This window comes from Pomacea canaliculata, linkage group LG7 (genome assembly GCF_003073045.1).
Source record: "Pomacea canaliculata isolate SZHN2017 linkage group LG7, ASM307304v1, whole genome shotgun sequence".
NCBI lineage: Eukaryota > Metazoa > Mollusca > Gastropoda > Architaenioglossa > Ampullariidae > Pomacea > Pomacea canaliculata.
The window spans coordinates 6,848,226-6,865,223 of NC_037596.1; the positions used below are offsets into that span (position 1 = coordinate 6,848,226).

General features: G+C 37.2%; 2 protein-coding genes across 4 annotated transcripts in view; both read right to left on the minus strand.

The window, feature by feature from the left end:
- The window catches only part of LOC112568110, a 43,517-nt gene that overhangs the window by 3,515 nt on the left and 23,004 nt on the right, over positions 1 to 16,998 (minus strand). The window contains exons 11-14 of one of the 2 annotated variants that reach the window (XM_025245210.1): positions 2,398 to 2,679; positions 1,263 to 1,535; positions 802 to 939; positions 48 to 101 (exon numbers count right to left, since the gene is read on the minus strand). In XM_025245210.1, the coding sequence (XP_025100995.1) occupies positions 48 to 101; positions 802 to 939; positions 1,263 to 1,535; positions 2,398 to 2,679 (747 nt within the window). The remainder of the gene's footprint in view (positions 1 to 47; positions 102 to 801; positions 940 to 1,262; positions 1,536 to 2,397; positions 2,680 to 16,998) is intronic. The other variant, XM_025245211.1, reaches the window with a different exon arrangement.
- Positions 7,628 to 14,555, minus strand: LOC112568112. 2 transcript variants are annotated; one of them, XM_025245216.1, is made up of 7 exons: positions 14,411 to 14,555; positions 13,520 to 13,840; positions 12,870 to 12,997; positions 12,245 to 12,458; positions 11,312 to 11,593; positions 9,195 to 9,232; positions 7,628 to 8,884 (listed from the first exon to the last, which is right to left on the minus strand). In XM_025245216.1, exons 1-7 carry the CDS (start codon positions 14,457 to 14,459, stop codon positions 8,867 to 8,869), a joined length of 1,050 nt encoding a protein of 349 aa, XP_025101001.1. In that variant the 5' UTR covers positions 14,460 to 14,555; the 3' UTR covers positions 7,628 to 8,866. The 2 variants fall into 2 exon arrangements, with proteins under 2 accessions (XP_025101001.1, XP_025101000.1); XM_025245215.1 differs by lacking the exon at positions 7,628 to 8,884 and having other exon boundaries at positions 8,903 to 9,232.

Sequence of the window (16,998 nt, forward strand, 5' to 3'; positions counted from 1 at the left end):
TTACAGAATGAGTATCATACAAAGAAACATTACAGATACTGTGGTACCTAGGTCCCAAGGCGTCTCGTACTCCTCTCTGCGAGGCAGTACCTGCCGTTTCCCTAGCAACGAAAACAAAATAAACAACACAAAACAAATAGCGTCATGCTGGTTGATATCTCGGGTATTAGCATATCTACATGTTGGGAAACATATTTACGTCGGGGAAAAGCATATCCATGTCAAGTTAATGCGTATCAACGTCAGGACAAACTATTTGATCTCTGAAAAAGCGTTTCTATGGGGAAAAGAGAAAATCCTCGGAGGTAAACAGATAATCCAATCAAGAAAAATGCGTATTTACATCGGGATTGAGCAATAAGCGACTGGAAAATAAGCAAACGTATTATGGTAACACACAAACACACACTTATTTGACAGGAAAGCGGGAATAAGCGACTGTACCCTGGAGATAAGCGGATGTGGGGAAAGTTTATAAAAACGTGTGTGATGGGGGTTAAGTACGAAATAACTGGTCATATGTAATAAAGATTTTAGTTGTTTTTTTCTCTCTATGTCCCTCCTTACCCTCCATACTTCGGTCTTTGTTTTGGTCTGTTGGGTGAAATGTCTTCTTCTACTCCTTCTTCTCGCTTTTCTTGTTGTTGATAAAATGCTTACTTAAAGCCGATGTTTTGCTAGGTATATCAAAGATCTATGGAGCGTTGCATCTTGTTGTTAAACGCTCGGGACATACTGAAATCGAAGTTTCATAGTACTGAAAGAGTGAGTTAACAGGGAAGAAGATACGTAAACTCCTACCTGATTTCTTTGATCTCACAGCTACAATTATAATGGCAAAGACAATGGCTAAGACGACAACGCCAAGAGCAGCGACTCCACCAACCAAAGCTGTTGTCCTTTCAGTCTTATTGGAGATGTCAGAGTCCACGGTGTCCTCTGCGACAAAAAATGTAAAATTAAATGATTGTAAGGATATAGCTCTATATACAGAACAGTCTTCATTGCATTAGGTTATTCACGATCAACATACAACAAAATAATATATATATATCTATTTTGCCTCTGTTGGTTCAGGCCACACGATTCAGGGCTCAACGTATTACTCATAATACGACTATGTAATTAAGATTGTGATGTTGATACCAGACCTCATAATAACAAATGATAAGTGATAAGTACTACATATTATGAATACTATATGAAATATTATGTTTCCTGTGCGAACATTTTATACCACAGTGTTATTAAAAATCACTTACCACTATCATCAACCTCTAGAGTAAAGTTTCCATCACCAAAATCGTTGGTGACCACAACGGGGTAGTAGCCAGGTGTCTTCTCTGTGAAGTTGCAGGTAAACTTGTAAGGTAGGTAGGGGTCGGCAGTGCATGATACAACAGGATGTACAGACGTACCGGCATCACCTGTCCGGGGGAGTATTGTCATGTTGCGTGGCATGGGATAGGCCACGAGGTCAAAGTGCATGTTTCTTACCTTGGTGACATTACCTGGAGACAGGGACCGCGGCTTACCTGACAATGCAACAAACAATAATTACTTCAACAATTAATCTGTAAACATCATCAGATTCTCTTTGTCGTATTTTGTCTTTTCCTGTAACAACAGGTGAGTGAGCTAAACTCAGTGAACTGATGTCAAAATCAACAGTTGAACATACAATTACCACTTGTCTATATTTTCACTGTGATTGTCTGATACTGTAGTTATAAGTGTAGTAATTGTGTAGGTGTGTGGGATCCGACTGCTTCCTTTTTAGTTTATTACTTATTGGAGCTCCCATGAAGAGAAAATTGTTACCTTTAGTTTGATCAGAAGTAACACTAAAGATGTATATATTGTGTTGCTTAAAAAACAATTGTCGTTGTTCATGATGGATTTAGGTTTAAAGCTCGTTGTGAAGACTACTTTTTTTTCAAAGGAGCCTTGTTAGCTCAACCTTTTATACACTTTGGAGACAAAGGGTGCGGGGTAAATCAAAATGTTTCAGGACATTATATTGCACAGCACAAGGATGTGTTGGGATGGAAGGAAGATTATGTGATTTTTTTATAGTTCAGAGTGATGGGAATGAGAACATTCAAAAAGCCCTCCAAATTAAAAGAAAGAAAACTGCAATGACAATGCTAACATTGTAATAAATCGGACATTTATCACTGAATAGTTTTATCACTTTAGGGCCAAACTGTCGGAGTCAGGCGTCTCCACATTTACTAATCGTTCATCCGGTTCATTCAACAAGTCAGCTCGACCTCTCACAACCATGGCTTCGTCCGGAAATGTTGTCGAGACGAGATTGAACACCGCGAGACTAACTTTCCATTGTCCTTACTTACAGACTTTTCTTAGTCTCTTGTAGTGTACATTGTGACTTACAATTCACTTGTAGGCGGAGAGATGTTGTAAGAGGTGATTGGGAGGAAAAATAGTCCTGCGAGGAGCATGTGTACTCGCCCGAGTCCTCACACCGAGCGCTGAAGTTAGAGAGGATGACAGAGGAGCCTGTGGCCATCTTGGTATTGTTCACTGTATTGATGAGGGTAACCTCTGGCGCTGGTCTGCCGTCTGCTGAACAGTTCACATCCACTGAATCACCTTCTGACACCGTCACATTTTCACTCAACTTGTTGAAGAATAGCTTTAGTTGTCGTGGCTTGTCTGCAAACACCGTTTGCTACATTTATTATTAATAAAATCTACATCGCATAATAGTAGGACGATGAAGAAATGAAAGAGAAGACAGTAAGAGTTAAAGGTGAGTCCAGTGAACAAGACAGGAATCTAGCAGAAATTCCAAAGATACTGGTACAAAATGAGTGACAAGTACACGCGGAGAAACAAATGTCAATACCTAAATATTTATCTGGTGCAAACTGTGTCACAATACACTAAAATAAATGAGCTTTTCTTGCATTACAATGCACAGAAAGATGTCAACAACACAGATGGCCATAGACAGTCTGAGGTTGTAAAATCCTCAGCCAATGGGAGAGCTGGAAACATATGCTAATGAGGCGTATCTTGACGTAATGAGTTTGACCTCTTTGGGTACATGCTAATGGTCGCAATGTTTCTTCATGTATTTCTTAGAAAAAGGAATATTCGTCTAAAGTTTTGGAAATCATGTATTGCATTGAGATTTTACCCAATGAGTAGAGTGTTTGTCACTTGTCCCGTAAGGCGAAGTCCGTCATTGGAGAGATGACACTGCTTATTCTAAAGTAGCCGTTGTATATTTTCATTGATATGTTAGTTTGTAAAGTGTCTCACTCGTCTAATAAACATCAACACAATGACCGTTTCACCTACATCCAACATTCACCGTGTAGTTCTCTCCTCGATGTTGCTCTAGGCCCCACGTGACGTCACATCTAAACCAGGTCGTGCTGTGGTCTGCCAGGGTCAGGGTCTGACTGTAATGTAGTTCAGTAGGTTTGTCATCACTCCGATTTCCTCCAACTGGCTTGTTAGAGTCTGTGTGAGGGTATTTACCCGTCACCCACGTCAGGTACCCTGCAGGTTTCCCCAAACTTGTGGTGTTGCAGGTGCAACTGATGTTGGTGTTTTCTAACACGTAGGGCGCTGGGTGACATACCATCTTTGGTAGCGACGGTAGTTCTGCACAGAACATAAATATTATTTAATACCACACAAGACTTACTCTTATGCTTTCCAATTTAGATGGATTAAACTAGAAAACATTGCGAAAAAAAAAAATCCAACGGTGATGAGAAATTTACTCCCGACTTTATACCAGAATGAAACTGTATGGAAATTAGACTGAGAGATATGTAAGAAATGTGAATTGGAACATACGTCCAATCTGTTTATTGCAATTAGTCAAGAGTAAAAATAATATTTATAAATTGCTTTATAGAAAGAATTCGATTAGATATAACAAAACATTCTCGCGCAAATAGTAAAGCTCTCCCTCAGTTTTTACAGCTTTATTTTAAAGTACCTACCTACTGTAAACCATTCTGAGTTAAGTTCAGAATACTTGGCCACGTGGCTTTGTCCTCCCGGAGCTATGTTCACATAATAGCCGTAGCTGCCGTTGTGTGGGGGGAGGGTTGTGTGGAGCTGACAGGAACCCGACACTTTGACCTCAGTCTTTGCCACTGACTCGTTATTAGAGGTTGTCACCATGGTGACCCTGTCCAAAGTTTTGTTTGGTACCTAAAACAAAGCAACAACAAATAGACAACATAATACATTACAAAAGCCAATTTAAAATGAAGTACAAACCGCGTCAAAAGCAAATGTGTTTTAAAAAAGAGTAGGGGGGGGTTGTAGATTAGGTGTCTCTAGTTTCGTAGAGGAACTATTCGATAAGTCACGAAAGAAACCTTGAAACTAAGAGACTTGAACTTTCCTTGACAAAATTTCTCGGAAAATACTGACTAAATATTCATAGATGACTAGACTAGTATGTGCATATACTCTTTTTTATTATGTTTAGTTTAGCTAAACGAAGAATTCAGCGATGGTGAATATGCCATTTATGTATGTAAACTTTCAATGAAAATGTTTTTTTGAAGGGTAATGAGGACTAGACTTGTTTAAGTATTAACATCTACACTTTGACATACTATGTGTATATAACAATTATGAAAGATTAAATGATGATAAATGTGTATTTTGAAAAAGTTTACGAATTTTCTTGAGAAAAAGATTAGTAAGATTTTTTTTTAAATGTTATCACTGTCTTGTAGATATGTGGACAAGCAGACACGAGAAAAAGAGAAAGAGAGATATTTATTTGAACAGATTTGTTATTTTCCTAAACTCGTTATAGTGGACTGGAAAGAAGTCTTGAAGAAACATCACTAAGCTGGTTGGAAAAACACCGTAACAGGAACCAGCACATTTTGATGAAGGTATTGAAAGCTACATGATAGGAAATATTTCGTTGCTGTGTAGCAGGCTGTACTTACACCCTGTCGTCGCCGAATCAGCTGACATTTGTAAATTCCCCGAGAGGAGTAGGCGCTGCTGATGTTGCAGGTGACAGTGACATTCAACGATGACGTCACGGTTGTGCATGAAACGCCATCTGCGGGATCTGTTGTCCACAGCAGCACAACAAATATACTGATATCAAGTTTTGCTTACAATTAGCCACTATTAACATTTATTTCATTTGTTTCTATTTGAACTTATGTAAAAGTTAATAATTTTTAGGTTTTTTAAAAATGTGTACAGATTATGGACATCTATATACTACGCTCTGCAATCTTAATAGTTTTTGAAGATGTTTATTGTCTCAACAATAATTACTTTTAAAGGCTTGTCTAATTATGTGAAAACAAACTTTTTCCCTTTCTGGCGAGTCAACTCACTTTCTGCTTCAAGCAAAGCGCACTAAACCACAGAGTAGTAAGCATCAGGAAAACACTAAAAACTATAATTCCCCCCCCTCTCTCTCTCACACAACCTGTATTTTTATTAATCCAATCATTATTCCTGTATATTTTACTTCTTTAATATTTGGAAGTTTATTTATTAACGTTGGATATGGGTTTAATAAAACACAAATAGACTTACAAACATAGTTTAGTCCACAGCGTGTGTCTCCAGTTCCACACAACAAAGTTCCGTTGACAATGGAAACATCGCTGTTTATCTTTGTGTTGTTTTCAGCGTTTACAAGCAACGGACTTTGTTGATTGCTGTTGTTCTGTATAATAAAAGATTTGTCAAAGTCATTAATGACAGTGAATTTATTATTCGCCCACTGTGCTATTAATAATGACGATTCACCACCGACACTTAGTCTCCATTCCTCTACTTTCTTTGTTTCACACGTCAGAAGAGTTTGATGACCTGCCACAATGTCCACGATGCTTCCGTTCACGCAAGGTAAACTGCAGGCTGTTAGAAAAACAAACACACGACAGAAATTTTGTTCTAAGTCGACATTTTTCTTATACTTTTTCGTACCATCAGTCATCATATAAAATCATCTGTTTAATATTACTGTCTACTCAACAAGATCAAACAAACATTTGCCATCTTGATTAGGAAAAGGTTTAGTTGAAGGCTCAGTAAAAGGTCTCAAGGTATGTTTGACAAAAATAAGATTGCTTTAAGTAGACCTTAAATGGTTCGTAAGACCTGTTATCATGACCAACAAGACCGACAATTAAAAGTCGTTCCTGTTGCAAAAAAAAAAAAATTACTAATGGCTGCTACGAACAGAAGTCTACTAGTAGGACAGAGGAAGACTAACAGTATAGTTTGTACTGTCATCACTACTGCAGCCTGTTTCAAGATGCATTGCTTGCATTCTGTGGCTGTTATTTGGCATAATCAGTTTCAGTTTTGGAATAAAATATCTCCACATCATAAATATGTTTGACATTACTTTGAGAGCTGTTTAAGTCAGTCAAATTTGAGTTTTTATTTCTCTCTACAGTTTGTATGCCTTATCGCATATTCAACCGTTAACTTTAGTAAGGTTTCATATTACTAAGCTTACCTTCTTGCCTGTGTAATACAATCAGGAGAAAAATGTACGCGAGCCTCATTGTGGAGACTGAACATAACACTGACTGTAGGACATAGTGAGGACAGCACTCTACGGACACTAGAATGTTTCACATGTACACAGACAGGAAACTGTCACCATTGTGCTCTCTCCATTATTAGTCATGTGAAGTCTAGTACAGTAGTGCAGACGACCAACAAACGGAGGAGGTGAGCGTCAGTCTCGCTTCAGATGCTGAGCTCAGTGAGTCGACAACAGTCCGGACATCCTGCGGACAGATGCACTCGGTGTAGTTCCCTTTCATCAGATGTTGCCATCTGTACACGTCGACACCATCCTCTCCAGACTCGACTGCTGCTTCTCTCGCACAGACAACCGGGAAGTAGAACTTGTGTCACAGCTGATTGTTGCTTCACATTTTCATATCACCTCTGAACATTAAGCCATGTGAGTGTAGCACCCAATGTACATAATATATCTTTGAAAATAATGGTAATAAAAAAAATAAAGTCACAAAATCAAAACAATACAAACAAACAAACAAAAACAATATAAAAGAAGAAAACGAAAAAAAAAAAAGAAAACTAATAAAGTATTTTACGAAGAAAGGCAGCGTGACACGTAGTTGCCAGTACCTATAACATAAGGAAGCAACATGTTTGCAATTGTATTGTTCCTAGTGCATGTTGATCTCATAGTTTAAACTTTGAACTCTGTCCTGCATCCCATTCTTCCTCATCACGTGACCTCCAAAGTGGCTGACGTGGAATCTGAAAGGTTGCGTAGGACTGGGAATTCTTCTGGGACTTGCAGCACACTCCACTTTCTATGTGTTTGTATGTTGTTGTCGGCCAGCATGCATTGTAAAAAAGTTTATAATGTAGATTATGCCAGTCTGTGTGTAGCTGGTGTTATATTCGCACACACACACACACACACACAAATACACAAACACAAAATTAAATAAGGAAGGAAAGAAAAAATGATAGGTGAGGTACAAACGCACTCAGACACAACCTTTCCTGCGCCTTTCTTGTCAATACTACATAAACATCTACCACATCATACAGCTATTTAAAAAAAAATTATTAAAGCAACAAATATGTTGACCACTTTTCTAATAAATCGTTTTAATGACAAATAAACTTGCACAGAAAACACGTGAAATATGAATGTTTGAGTACTACTTTATACCATGTCACGTTCAATTGCTACAATACAGGTCTGTTTTATGACATAAATCTGTCACTAAAATAGTTCTTTTGCACCTTTTGTACTGTTTGGTAAGTGGTAAGCTTTCAATACCACAATTTCATGAATTTTGTGCGACATTTAATTCCCATCTCGTCTCATTTAAAACATAGTTTGTCTGTATGTAACACGTGTAACAGGTCCACTAGTCGGGCAGTTTCAACCAAAATTCTACTTCCCTAACCTTTCATCAACCACGATGTCTAATCGCCACAAGCTTTAGCAGTCCTAGCCTTATAAACCAACAAGTAGTCGTGACTTTCTATGCGATGACACGACATTAAGTCTGTCATTTGTAAAGTCGAATGGGGAGGCAGGGTGACATTTGAGTTTTTGACTGTTCTTTTATGTATACATCGATAGGGACTGTACAGAATAGTAGAACAGAAGTTTCATTTAAATTGAAACAATCCAGAAAGGCAGACCAAACAATAAATTTAAACGGGCTTTAGAAGCATGCATCTTTGTACCAAACTTATTATTATTCGTCACTTCATACTACATAACATTACGCGTTTACAAAATTATTTTTTGGGAACTAACTTGTTATAAACTTCTCAAATCAAATAACCAAAAATGACATTATAAAAATTTATCAAAGATGTACAAATAACTTGAACGTTGTCTTATCTCCATCTTTTTTTGTGTACGGTGTAATTACATGTGATACTAAAATATCTAGGAAGATATATAAGAAGTCTTTTTATGTAAGACAAATTAGGAAAATAAAAATGTGATTTCACAGTATAGTCAAGTTCGCATTCTTTATTTAGGCACTATTCCGCAGTTTATAATAGTGGTATCTAGACCTTATTCAACAGATTTGCTTATAATGTAGTAAATCTCAGTGTAAGTCTCATTTAAATGTAAACTGATTTACAGCAGTAGGTCACTTTGCAACATCATCGATGAAATAAAATATTTTTTCAAGCTATAACTAAACAAAGTTTTTGTTTTTCTTGCTCGCCTATATTTTGCAACACTTGGAGGCAGGCTCATAGAATGAAAGTTGCAGTCATCTGCAATGCATCCACCGATCTGTACAACTCAGAGGCGATTGGCGTCGGTGACAGTCAGACCTCTGACCTCAGTTTCTTGAGAAACCTACACTTCTGTAAGAAACTAAAGCAAATTATGAATGAAATGATCAATTTTGAGATTAAATGACAATCTTTTACAAAAAATTGTAATCTTCATAAAAATACATTGCTCTCGTCTGTTATTACAACTGTATGCGCATCATCACTGGGAAAGTTAACATTACTGGGCCTAATCATAAGTTTTTGATTTTGTTTATATACTTGCAATAAAATCATATTAAAAAAATATTAATCGACAAGGTATTCATATAATCACTAAATAGTAGAAGACTGGTGAACTTCCATCCTTAGAAAAGAACGAGTTATTCACGGAGAATGTGACTAGTGATTACCTCCCTTGGATTGCTAGGTCTTCTGCCCGCAGTCAGGACTGAACAATAAACAGAATCAGATATTGCAACAGTGTAATTGAAAAATACGGCAAAGTTGTTTGCTTAGTATACATTGCGAAATTATCTTTTGATGAAAGAAATAAAAGGACTGTTTTTATTGTTTTCTGAACAACAAAGCTTTAAGATAGATTTCTGACCTTATGATCTCATAAATATATTTTTTGATTTTTGTATGGAATGCTTGTTTCCCTTTATGAATTGGTTTTTGCACTAAAAAGTAAACTGGTGTCGAAATAATGGTTTTAAGTAAGAACATCTTCTTTTTGGAATCGTATGTCAGGTGAAGAGACTATTAAGCTGTTTATCTTTATCTATAACACCTTTTTCTTAAACAACTGACAGTTTGGCTTATTTCTGATGATGATGATGTTGATGATATTGAATATTGGAAAATGTTTCACCGTGACTGACCTTGACGAGAAAAGAGGGACGATGTGACTCGTTACCAGTTTTAAAATGAAAACCACATACATACCTCAGTAGATTTTCTGTCTTCAAATATTCGTTTATAAACACAGTTGTTCGCGCTAACCAATCGCTTACAAAAGGAAACATAGACATGAAAGATAATGTGAACTGTTTGAAACGTTGATCTTCACGTATACAAGGGGATGTAACTCTGTCAACAGGACATCGGACACAATGACAGAGTGAAGGCCCGCGACTTGTTTTGTGTGTGTTTGTATGCAAATATTTATGCATCCATGCCTGCATATATATATATATATGTGTGTGTGTGCATAAACGTATGTGTGTAATATGTGTGCGTTAGTATGCGCTTGTTATTAGTTTTATGAGTAAACATATGTCTGTGTGTTTACATGTTGTGGTTGTATGGAAGTGTGTGTGGTGGTGGTGAGGGGTTGGGGAGAGAGGCAGCGTATGTGACAGTTGGTGTATATTTATGTGAGTATGAACATGTACATAGTCATGTTGTGGTGCACACGTGATCCTCTTTTCTCTTACTTTAATTTTTCCACCTGCACGGTGTGACCGGCACCTGCATTTTTACATTCAACATTATGTAATTATTAGACTCTATTCAGCATCAAAAATTAGCGAAAACTATCAGGGTTAGCTGATTGCAAAATACCTCTAATATTTAGCCTGCTCAAACACCTGAGAAAGAAAAATACCAGTGACCCTTTCTATGGATGGTTTAACAAAAGATCCATAATAACAAATTACCTGCTCGTGGAAATAAGAATCAACATAGGGATGATTTAAAGATTGAAAACTAACTGTTTTGTTTATTTTAAGTCTAAAAGGACGAACGCCATTGATTTTACTTTTTCAAACAATTACACAAAGCACAGCAAAGGATACCATATCCCTAAATATGGGAAATAACCCTGATTTTATTTCAAGTGAAACTCCTCCACGCATCGCCATTACAGAGAAAAATAAAAATCATAGAGATCAGGTTAGTACAGACATGTGTTCAACATGTGAAGACCTCGGCCAGTGGGAGAGCTATTATGATTTATTGTAATGGTTAGACTCCTATTGTCCTTCCTGAGATTTTTTTTACTTGAGCTGATAAATAAAAAAATTAAAAATAAATACATAAATAAATAAACAAACTGAAAAAAGTTCTTCCTCCGAGGTTCATTGATTTAGAAATGTTTCATCCTGATTTTGTTTTACTAACCAATACATTGTTTTAAAAACAAATAACATATGGATGCATTATTTTCAAAATTAAAATAAGTCGCTTAGTGCTTACTATAATGACTTATGACTTATAATGCAGGTGGAGAGGTAGGGGAGACGAAGATGAGAAAGATGGCTGAACCACAGCTAAATCTTTGTCGTCTACAAAAGTTGAAGACCTATCGGGGATTTTTCCTACCCTCACAATGGTAATGTTGCGTGGCATGGGGTAGGAGATGAGGCCAAACGCATTAAGCTTGATGTTAATAATGTAAGTAAGATTATGGTGTTGATTAAAGACCTAATAATAACAAACGATAAGTGCTACATATTATGAACATTATATCAAGTAGACTTTTTCCTATGCGAACATTTCATACCACCGTTTTATAATAATCACTTACCATTATCATCAACGTCTAGAGTAAAGTTTCCATCACCAAAATAATTGGTGACCACAACGTGGTAGTAGCCAGGTGCTTTCTCTGTGAAGTTGCAGGTGAACTTGTAAGGTAGGTGGGGGTCGGCAGTGCATGGTATTACTGATACAACAGGATGTACAGACGTGCCGACATCACCTGTCCTGTTGAGTATTCTCAAGGTGTGTGGCTTGGGGTAGGCCGTGAGGTCAAACTGCATGTTTCTTACCTTGATGACATTACCTGGAGACATGGGGCGTGGCTTACCTGACAATGCAACAAACAATAAAGAGTTTAATAATTAATCTGTAAACACCATCAGATTCTCTTTGTGTCATTTCGTCATTGTGTAGAAACAACAGGTGATTGAGCGAAACTCGTGAATTGCATGAGGTTCAAATTAACTGTTGAAAACGATCTCGGCTTGTCTTCGACCTAAGTGTACTTTCACTGTGGTTATTACAAAGACCATATACAGTGAAATCAAAATGTTTCTGGTCGTTTCAAGGGTTAACTCTTCTTAATGTGAATTTCTCGACTTTGCATAGAGGAGCACTAATTATAATAATGTTTATAAGCAGGAAATGTTCAGTCTGACAAGGAAGTGGTAACATTGATATGTTTGACATTACTGTGAATAAGAGTAGTAGAGCAAGTTATTGGTGCAGTAGATTTAAACTCGATTTTTTTTATGTATTTAATCTACGTCTTCTTACTTTTTGTTTCTTGAGTAAAAGACAATAGTGAATTGAAACAGAGTTCAGCTTATTGATAACAGTCAGTCGATAATAAAAATAGCATTCATTAATTGCCTTTTTTTTTTGAGAGAGTATGACCAGATGAAACATTACATTCTCGTGCAAATAGTAAAGCTGTCCACTGGTTTTTATAGAATAATTTATTGTTAAAAGTACCTACCGACTATAAACCATTCTGAGTAATGTTGAGAATACTTGGCCACATGGCTTTGTCCTCCAGGATCTATGTTCACATAGTAGGAGTAGTTGCCGCTGTGTAGGGGGAGGGTTGTGTGGAGCTGACAGGACCCCGACACCTTGACCTCAGTTTTTGCTACTGGCTCGTTAGTAGAGGTTGTCACCATGGTGACGGTGTCCAAATTTGTGTCTGTTAACTGAAACAAAGAAACAGCGAAAAGACAATAGAACCCATTAAAATAAATCCCTTAATGATAAAATGGAAGGCATGTCAAAAAAGAAACGTGTCTTTAAAAAAACATTTAGCAGTATTTTCTCGAAATAGTAGGCTTATCTAGTTTATTAGATAAGCTATTTGACAAGTCGCAAAAACAAAACCCCTGAAACTAAGATAATATTTTTTGGCTGGACATTTTTTTTGTAAACTTACCCAGATATACTGACTTAAATGTTCCTGGATGAGTAGACTAGTATTGCCATATGTATTATGTTTAGGATGAGCTAGACGAAAAATTCAATGATGACGGATATACAGTTTGTGGACTCTCCACGAAAATGCTCATTCATGACAAGCAAGATTTCTTTGCTGTGTATCAGCCTGTACTTACACCCTGTTCTGCCCGAATCAGCTGACATTTGTAAATTCCCCGAGAGGAGTAGGCGCTGCTGATGTTGCAGGTGACAGTGACATTCCATGATGACGTCACGGTGGTGCATGAAACGCCCTCTGCGGGATCTGTTGTCCACAGCAGCACAACAAATATATTGATATGAAAAATAGCGACTTCTGCTTACCATTGTTCCCATCAGTCATTGCCAACATTTATTTTATATATTTTTGCTTGCTGTCATGTAGACGATAATAATTTTCAGGTTGTTCTAGAAATATAAACAAATTATTGACATCTATATACTACGCTCTGCAATCTTTACTTTTTCAAACTTGTTTGCTGCTTCTGTCACAATTACTTTTAAATGCTCGTCTGATTTTGTTAAAAAACTATTTTTCTCCTTCTGGCGAATGAACCAAAATACTTTCAGCTTCAAGCAAAACGCACTAAACAAACTGTGGGAAGCGTCAGGAAACGTTAAGAGAAAACACGGAAAACATACAATTCTCCTCTCTTTCTCTGACACACACGACTCTATCTGCCTTAGTTATTAATCCATTTATTATTTCTGTATCTTTTCCTTCTATTTGAGTAAATGTGTTTTATTACCGTTAGATATGGGTTCATTAAAATACAAATCAACTTACAGACATAGTTTAGTCCACAGCCTGTGTCTCCAGTTTCACATACTAAAGTGCCGCTGACAATCGAAACATCTCTGTTTTTGTTGTTTGCAGCGTTGACCAACAACGGACTTAGTTGATTGCTGTTATCTTGTATTATAAAAGTGTTGCCAAAGTCATTAAGAACTTCAAACTTATTATTCTTCCACTGTGCTATTAATGATGCCCTTTGACTACCGAGACCTAATCTCCATTCCTCCACTTCATTTGTGGGACACGTCAGAAGAGTTTGATAACCTGCCACAATGTCCACGATCTCTCCTTTAGAGCATAATAGACTGCAGGCTGTCAGAAAAAAAAAACAGTCGACTGAAATTTTGCTTCACATCGACAGTTTACTCACACTACTTTGTCACAAATAAATACAAATAGTAAAATCCTCTCGTTCATAAAAATCTCTACTACAACGATTAAACAAATCTTTGCAATGTGGATAAACAAGTGTTTACTTGTAGACTGAATAACAAAACAGAAACTTTTAAAGTATGATTAAAAGACATAAGTGTACTTCAAGGTGATCTTATATGGTTGGTAGTGCCGGGGAAGCTTCGTGTTATCCTGACTAACACGACCGACAATAATGCAAATGTTTCATGTTGCTAGAAATTTACTAATGGCTGCTACTAAGAGTAGTCTGCTAGAAGGACAAAGTAAGACTAACAGTATAGTTTGTATGCAGCACACTCATTTTCGGACTGGGAATAAGAAACCATCAGATTATAAATTTGTTCTCCGTTATTTTCAGAGCTGCGTATGTGAGTCAAGCTTTCTTTTTTAAATTTCTCTACAGTTTGTAAATGTTATTACATTTTCAAATTTAAACTTTAGTTAAATATTACTTATTAACAAGATTACCTTCTTGTGTCTGTAATACAACCAGGAGAAAAATGTAGGGTAGCCTCATTGTGTAGACTGAACACCACACTGACTCTATGTTATAGTGAACACATCACCTAGTGACACTACAATGCTCGCATGTACACGGACATGTATCACCAGTGTGATTCCTTCATTACTAGTGCATGTGGACTCTAGTACAGCAGTGGAGACGACCACAACTCAGATATTTAGCGGGTTTACATCAAAATTAGGACATGAGAGTGAGTCACTCGCAAGGCTCGCTTGAGATGTTGAGCTCAGTGATTAGACAACAGTCCGGACATCCTGAGCGCAGAGGAACTTGGGTGTAAGGCCCTTGTGGCACCATGAGTACTGATTCATATTTTAGTTGTAGATCACTGGCTGACCATGCAAGTGTACATAATATATTTTGTAAAATGATAGTTATAAGAGTAATAATAATAAAAACAACAACATTAAAATTAAAGCAAGCAAAAATAAGAAAGAAAGAAAAAGAAAAGTAACAGAAAAAGAAACAAAATGGTGTAAGACATTTCTAAGAAAGGCGATCTGGCTACGTGACATGTTTGTAATTATATCCTTCCGTGTACATCTCGATCTTACAGTTTAGACTACGAGTTCCATCCTGCATCCCATTCGTGATCATCACGTGACCTTCTCAGCGGCTGACGTTAAATCTGAAAGTGAAAACTTTAGGGCCTGGGACCGATGCATGTCTCTCGGCCAATTTACGCATCGCTTAACCTCTGACCTCACGTGACCTACTGGGCCGTCAGGTCAGTGAGTGGTCAGGTTACGTCAATCACTGTGTCTGCATCTAAAGTCAGGCCTGAACGTCCCAGGGGCAAGAACTCTGACAGAACTGTGCCGCAGTGTGTGTGGGTGTTTTTAATTTTTTATTATCTCCCTTACTAGCATCTCTCGTCACCTTTCCTTTGATTCGTGGAGTAGTCCCCTGTTTTCTAGCGCGCGTATGTGTGTGTGCGAGTATGTGTATATCTCCAATAATTTTTTTACTTATTTTTATCTACATGTGATTAAACTTCTTTTTTGTTCCGTTCATTTCGTCTTTCTTGTGATCTATGTTCATCAGAGGTTCGACAGGTCCGTCATGTGTCGACTCTGTGGGTGTGTGTTCGTGCCGGCTGTGTGAGCGGATGCCTCCTTCTTTCTGGACAAACTTCTTGCATTTAACTGTGAGTTCGTTCCCTCAAGGGTTTGTCTAACCAGTGCATGTTTACTTCTCGCACTAAAACAATGGACGCATAGTCACCAGCGTGTAGCTATAGTAGTCCACACTTTACCTCTTCTCTCTCTCTGCCTCTCATTTCTTTTGACTAGTGTCCTGCCGATATCCCTTTGTTGATGATGCTTTAGCAAACTCTTCATATTTACTCTGTTATCTCTGTGTCTTCATTGTGTTTTTGACTTTATACCCATTGTTGTTCTGTTCCTTGATGTACTTCATATTAGTTTAATTTTTGTTGCTTTTTTTAAATTAAGCACATAGTGCAGTTGGTAATATGAGCGCGATACTGCATTGCATAAATTACATATTTATTATTATTAGTAGTAAGTGTATGGAAAGTGGTTAGTGGTGAGTGTTTAGTGGTAGATTGGTGTTTATTTTATTTATTTATTTTTGTTTTGGTGTGGTACTTTTCTCCTCAAGTTACATCTACACAAAGGGAAGTGACTCATCCAGAGTAGTCTCGCTTTGGATGTGAACATCTTGCATTCAACGCTTGTGAGAAAAACATTTTAAGTTTTTAAAATTGTGAATATTTTGAATGCAGCAGATCTTTAGGTGTATTAGATGATCGTCTATGCAAATTAAGCCTCTGATCTCTCTAGGAATAAACGTACCGCCAGCAAAGATCTCACTTTTCAGCTTCAGTCCAAATACAATACTAAACATCTTTATTAAACTTTTCCAGGACATTGGTTTGTCAGCCAACGGTAACACGAGAAAATCACATTCAAAGAACATGAACAGGAACACAGTTTATAAAAAAATTCAATGACCACATCATATTTATTATGTTGGCATCTACACCTTTCACGAGTCTCTACAGTTTTGCACACAACGACAGTGAAATAAAAATCGAGGTATGGGTTAGACCTCGTCTACATCCATGTCTCATGGCATCGCTGATAAACAGTCGAACTAGACTGTCCACACAAAATGGGTTACTTCGTTGAAACTGGACTCTTTTCAATTTTCTTCTTGACATCACTTGGTGATAATCATTAACGACATGTATAAAAACATATTTTAAAGAAATATATAATATTGAGTCCGTTGCAGAAAAAGGTTAACATTATAAGTCTTAAATTAGCAGCTGAATAAAATGAGTGTACAAAGAGAGTATAGTACTGTTAGTAGAAATCTCTTAATTTCGCTCTCACACACAACTTCCCACTACGACCATTAATCTCCGGTAACGGAAACAGATGTTCGAATCCCTCGTAGACATCAGGACGTTAATACAGTGTGTACGTACAGAGAACCAACTGCTCTTTGTCAGTATATTTCTGTTCACAACTTAGTCCATTGTCACCACTAAAGCTGACAGTCAACG

What these genes read in the sequence shown, in the direction of transcription:
- LOC112568112 (XM_025245215.1), bottom strand. Translation starts at nt 14,459, where the DNA reads ATGAGGCTACCCTACATTTTTCTCCTGGTTGTATTACAGACACAAGAA. An exon ending in TGTATTACAGACACAAGAAG is followed by an intron (nt 13,841 to 14,410) that starts GTAATCTTGTTA and finishes TTTTTCTGACAG; the next exon opens with CCTGCAGTCTATTATGCTCT. An exon ending in TCTAGACGTTGATGATAATG is followed by an intron (nt 9,233 to 11,311) that starts GTAAGTGATTAT and finishes TTTATTGTTCAG; the next exon opens with TCCTGACTGCGGGCAGAAGA.